This window comes from Limulus polyphemus, unplaced genomic scaffold (assembly GCF_000517525.1).
Source record: "Limulus polyphemus unplaced genomic scaffold, Limulus_polyphemus-2.1.2 Scaffold2880, whole genome shotgun sequence".
NCBI classification, from domain to species: domain Eukaryota; kingdom Metazoa; phylum Arthropoda; class Merostomata; order Xiphosura; family Limulidae; genus Limulus; species Limulus polyphemus.
This window is the reverse complement of record NW_013668490.1, coordinates 50,584-56,583: the sequence shown is the minus strand read 5'-3', so window position 1 is coordinate 56,583 and position 6,000 is coordinate 50,584. Positions and strand designations below refer to the sequence as shown.

General features: G+C 29.5%; 1 protein-coding gene across 1 annotated transcript in view; it reads left to right on the top strand.

Annotated features, from left to right (window-relative positions):
• LOC106468124 (probable ATP-dependent RNA helicase DDX4) overlaps positions 1–1,958 on the top strand; it is a 94,057-nt gene extending 92,099 nt beyond the window's left edge. The window contains exons 28-29 of the mRNA XM_022396426.1: positions 1,135–1,251; positions 1,640–1,958. Of these exons, the coding sequence (XP_022252134.1) occupies positions 1,135–1,251; positions 1,640–1,768 (246 nt within the window). The 3' untranslated portion in view covers positions 1,769–1,958. The remainder of the gene's footprint in view (positions 1–1,134; positions 1,252–1,639) is intronic.
• The last annotated feature ends 4,042 nt before the right edge of the window (positions 1,959–6,000 follow it).

The window sequence follows — 6,000 nt, the reverse complement described above, 5'->3', positions numbered from 1 at the left end:
ACACACACACACACACACACACACACACACACACAGAGGCTCTTTATAATTATAGATAATAAAACAAGAAATATAGTTCTTATGTCTGGAATCTTTTTCAAGCATTTGTGCTTGTAAGAAAATTCCCTTCCCATCTCACAGTAACCTATGTTTTAGTTATCTGTGATCTTTTTTTTTTTTAGTGCACTATGTAATTTAGAATACAAAGTGTTGTCATGCACAAAAAATAGAATGTCCTAAAACTTAGTGACTTTCTAACTAAGCTATAAATGAGTTAAGAAATTTTCAGCAGCTGGTTTATTTGAGCTCAAATGATGGCAGACAGTGAAACTGGGGATTATTATTTTAAAATTTGTCATCTGAATGATTTTAATCTTGTAGCATTCAGTAATTTTCCCTTTCTATTGGTTATATAATAATCCAGTAGCAAGTGTCGGAGAATTGACATTTTTTGAAAGACAGAATGTACTAAAAGGGGTGTAGCATTAATCACCTATTGTACATATCTCAGTATATTAAGAAGCATAGAAGCTATAAATTTACATTTTAGGTCAGAGATATTTATAGTATAAGTGCAATATGTGGGAAACTTTAGAAGTGCCATTCAGGTGTAGAAAGAAAAACCTAAAATGGGCAATTTGGAGCATAAAAATGAAGATTGAGAATTTATTGAAGTATTTCCTTTTGAAATTCAGAAATAAAAACTTAAATTTGAATTATAAACTGTTCTTATGCTAAGTTTATTGACATACTTTGATAATAAAGTTTAATTAAATTTTGAATGTAACTATAAAAGGTCATGACATGCACACTTTGACCCTACCCATATATATATATATATATATAGGCTTAATCTCTCCATGAGGTTACACTAGTTGGTCAAACACTGATTTTATTATTTCTTTTGAGTGTATTTAATCAGCCTCTGAGATGTCACTCATTGGGCAAACACTAATTTCTGGATTTTGACTATAAACTCAACAATAATATAATATAAGAATGAAATGTTAGACATTTAATAAATTAAACTTTTTAAAATGTTTATTAGTAACTTTTGGTATTCAGGATTCATGAAAATTTTAATGACTAAAAAATACTTGTGATGATCAGAGTGTGTATTTTTTTACTTTTGAGGCCAACCAAGAAATTCCTCCATGGCTAGAAGAAGAAGCTAAATATGCAACTGGTACTGGTGTGCCATCTGTTGGAGGAGGTCGGGGCCGATATGGAGCTCGTGACTTCCGTGCAAAGGTGATTTGTTTTAAGACATTAGAAATAAAGTTGTTTTTCTTTATAGTAGGAAAAATATCTTCTGAATGTTTCCTTTTTCATTGTTTGTCAAAATAAGATTCATAACTTCTTGTTCCCATGCCCAGAGATTGGTTCCGTCCTAAACAGTTATTTTTCTATTAAGTGAAAAATGTATTATTTACATCAGGAAGAAAGTACTTTGATATATTAATGTTTATTTTTGAAATTTAACAAAGAACATATTCAAGTAAAATGATAGTTTTAGGGACATCTTGCTATGCATACCTTCACATATTACAAATCTGATAAAATGCATTATTAAAGTACAAATATCTGGAGACTTATTTTTGAGAATGTCTGACAGTTAAATTCTGTCCTTTTGCTTTAGGGAGCTTCTAAAAGAAATGATGACTGGGAAACCAAGGAAGATGTTATGTCCACGTATGGAGGACCACCTTCTATTAATTACTCGGAGAACTTTAGCTCACCAGTTGTTGATGAAGAAGAATGGGGCTGAACAACCACCAAGTGAAGAGATATTCAAGATAAAAGTTCCAACTAACTTCTGTTTTTTAAGTTGATAAAGGTGACTTAAATGTGTATAAAAGTTTTCCATTTGAATAATTTCTTATACTTAGAAACTTTTATTGTGTTTGTCAAGACTGTATTTTATCGCTATAAAGTCAGTAAAATATTTTTGTTTTGTATACTTGTGGTACTTATTGTAAACATGTCTTACACAATTGTCATGCGAGTGCTGAACAAGAGTTTTAGCCGACTTTAAAAAGTTGGTTCCATAAGCCTGTCTCAAACTTCAAAACTTTGTTCAATTGTTATGTTAAATATTTTTATATAAAGTCCTAAAACTTTAGGGACATGGACCTGTTGGAAGTACTGTTTTTTTTGTTTTTTTTTTCTGGTTTTAACCCTGTGAACAGTGTTGAATTGCACCAACCCATGTTTCTGTGAGCCTATATACATGTATAAGTGTTTACTATAATTCTGAGTTTATTAAATATACCTTCACAGAATTTCACAAACTTTTTAATGAACATTAGAAGTATCTACACACAAAAAAAAAATTGTAAAGTATTTTTCTAAAGATTTGTCTGAACTTACCGAGTCGGTCTGTCTAGTCCGAGTGCAAAGTGATTTTCACGTTTAGAATAAAGTATTTCTTTGACCTTACAGTTTATATATTTCATTTGCCTAACCTCTAGAAACTACTAAATGAATATCAAATTATTTTTTCTGTAAAAAATTATTACTTCTTATTTTCTCTGTCCTAACAATAAACAAAAGTTGAAAAATATGAAATAAAATCAAGAGTGCCTTTTTTTATTATTATTATTTCTAGAATGACTGCAGATTGTAACATGGTTACAATTATTTATCTTAAGAGCTTAACTTTTTGCAATTGTTTTTATTGAATTTTGTTTTTGAACCATGATACAATAAATCAGAGTTGTTAAACAAACAGACCAGATCACATCGTGCACATTCATCTGTTCATGCATGGATTAGAGGAGTGATGATAAGCTTCTTTTTTTTTTCATATCAGTTTTCTTGTATAGCCTAATAAATTTATATATAATTAAAACTGTAAACTAAAAAGCCTTCAGACTACTATAATTTATTTAGCTTTCTAACTACCTATAAGTAAGTTTAAAAATTTCATTATTTACTGGAACACCGATTTAGTCTACACACTAACATATGCTTGTGAAATGGCGTTATTTTACCAAGATAAGTTAACGTAGTTTACGAAATCGCGTACTTTCTACTAGTTATAAACAAATACAATTGATAAATAGGCATGAGTAAATAAATGAGCTCAAAAACAAAAGTTGAGAACTTCAGTAGTGGGTGTAATAAGTTTATTGATATCTTGTAAAATAAAGGTGGAAGGTTGATAATTTAAATCCTGTCTTTTCAATATCTCTAGTTAGTGTATCCAATTAGTGGGAATCTGTAACTCTTATAAAGAACGAAAAGATTTAAAGTATAATTCAGAGTAGAGGCATGTGACACAGAAGTAAAAAATTTGATTTTTATGTATTTGCTTTTGAAATTAAGGAATTAAACTTGCATAATATTAATTTTTATTATAAATTACATTTTAAAGTTTACTGACATAGTGATAATGAAATTATTAAATTTTGAATGCAACTAAAAAGTTCAACGTGTGCACTTTGTTCTTTTTAAACTTAGGGTTAACATAATTTACCAACCTTTTTGATTTCACCCCCACCCCCTTTTTATCAATAAATAAATTTTCTAATTGAATTTGGTGAAATCTTTATATAATTTGAGTGCTGTGTAACATGCTAGGGAAAGAAATTACGCATAATAACTTGGATTTTTATACAAGCACACTTTAGTTAAATCTTTGGAAAATTTTTAGATAGTTCACAGTTGTGAAAAAATTCTCATTACACAAAGGTCTGTTCAATATATTTTTTAGGAAATTTAAATTCTACAAATAAAATAATATTTTATAATTTGCTAAACAGTTATCCCAAGGTTGATATGAACTTTTTGAGTTGAAAATGTCAAAAGTATATGTATACACACATATACATACATACATATAAATATATATAAACTTGTAGTTTCAGGTGGAAAACTAATTTTGTCAATAAAAATGCATTAGGAAACAAAAATATAACTTCTGTCTTTCATAGAAAAATTTATTCAGAACAGCACGAAAATATGTTATTGAAAAATATTTTGCATGAAATTTAAACACTACTTAAGACATTTTTTTTCCCCTTGAGATTTTCCTTCCTCATCATTATCTGGAAACATTTGTTGAAAAGTATTCATTGCTTAGGAAAACAAGATACCTACAATACTAAATTTTTTTTAAAAATGTGTAATACATGTTTCGATATCCATTTACTCACATTCGGTATAAAATGTGTTAGAAAATTTATAATATTTTTACAAGCTATATGATGTCATTTTTGTTAGCTAAAGATAGCTGTGTTTTTTAGTGGTGACATTACGTTAGCAAAGAAAATTCTAAGTTGAAAATCAAGTTTTTCTTGTACATTCGAAGCTAGATTATAAATAGAAGCTAGTTGTAAAGTATGCAGTTATTTCAAGATAGAGTTTAATTGATCAATGTGTTTTCATGAAGTGTTTGGACCTGTACAAGTAAGTTGGTTTTTCGTTTATCCTAGTATTGTTATAGGTTTGAATGTCATTTTGGCCTACAACAGTGTACAAGCATTCAACTTCTAGAAACATTAAATGAGGAAATAAAAGTAATTTGTTCTTGTCAGATGGACTGAACATAGAATTATTTTCACCAAGTAACTTTAAAGACCTACAGCAAGAGGCTAAGGTCACAAAAATATCTACCATGAGCCCTTTGTATTTTACAAAACAAGAAACACTTCATGAAGAGAGGGAAAGATTGAAGTTTGATGTTCAACTTCGGTGTATTTCAATTTTATATTAAAGCTGGAAAGAGAATGCCTAGCCTGAGTCATAATTATAGAGTTCAAACATAATGCAAGAGTAGTTACCTATTTAAACACTACTTCCTCACTCTGTTGTTCCATTAGTACTTATAATTTTGAGCCTCGCATTGTGTGTGTGTGTGTGTATGCATGCTTTACAATATGTTTTAATTTCCTTAATTCACTTTAACAGGCCTCCCAGTGGCTCAGCAGTAAGTCTAAAGGCTAATAACCGATTTTCGATACTCCTGGTGGACACAGCACAGATAGCCCATTGTGTAGCTTTGTGCTTAACGAGAAACAAACAAGCAAATTACTTAAGCAAGTGGAACTCCTACTAGCAAAATGTCTTAAGTAATTAAGTACAAAATATTGTTTAATGCTCATTTGTTTTTAAGTTATTGTGATTAATAGAGCCTATATAATTGACTAAGGCATTATTATTTATCATTACTAGACTTAATTAGTTTATATTTATATTTTGGTTGCTGTCTTACGAAAATCATGAGAATTGTGATAGTAGAGGGCCAGGTTATTAGGTTAGTGTTCTATCTATTTGTCTATGGTCTTTAGAGTATCCATTTTTCAGGTGGTTTACAATAATATACTTTACTCCCTACTTGGCATCTGTATTACAGATCTTATTATTTTAGAGCCTTGATAGTCTATCATGTCTGTCTTCATACTGTTGGTTTGGTATTGTATTAGTAATCATCTCGACTATTGGGAGTTTTCTGTAAGCTTCTGTTGTATGTCTTGGTATCAATTATGGTGTTGCTGGATGTTGTATATAGTGTTAGGCCATATTACAGATTTTATCTGTAGTCAAAATAATTACTAGAGCTGGGAAGTTAGCTGAATATGCTAACCAATTACTTGCCAGGCTCCTTAATCAATTATTCTCATATTAAATGGTTAAAAAAATTGTTCTAAAATAAGATGCTAAAAACTTATAATGCTAAAAATTGGGTTTCAGTATATGTGATGGACAGAGCCCGGCAGCATATTGTGTAGCTTTGTGTTTAACAACAAACATAATGGCAATATTTTGATTACTAAAATAATTGCAATAAGTAATATAGTAATAATCAGAAACTAATTTTGGTTAGTTGATTAATTTTCATGAATCATAACTAATTGATTAAGCTGAACAAACTAGAATTAATCAAAAACAATAATGGAAAATCATTACTTGCAGGTCTGACATCAATATTACACATTCTTAGGTGTCTTTTTACATGAATTATAACATTTGTAGGTACCTTACGTTACTTGCAGGGCT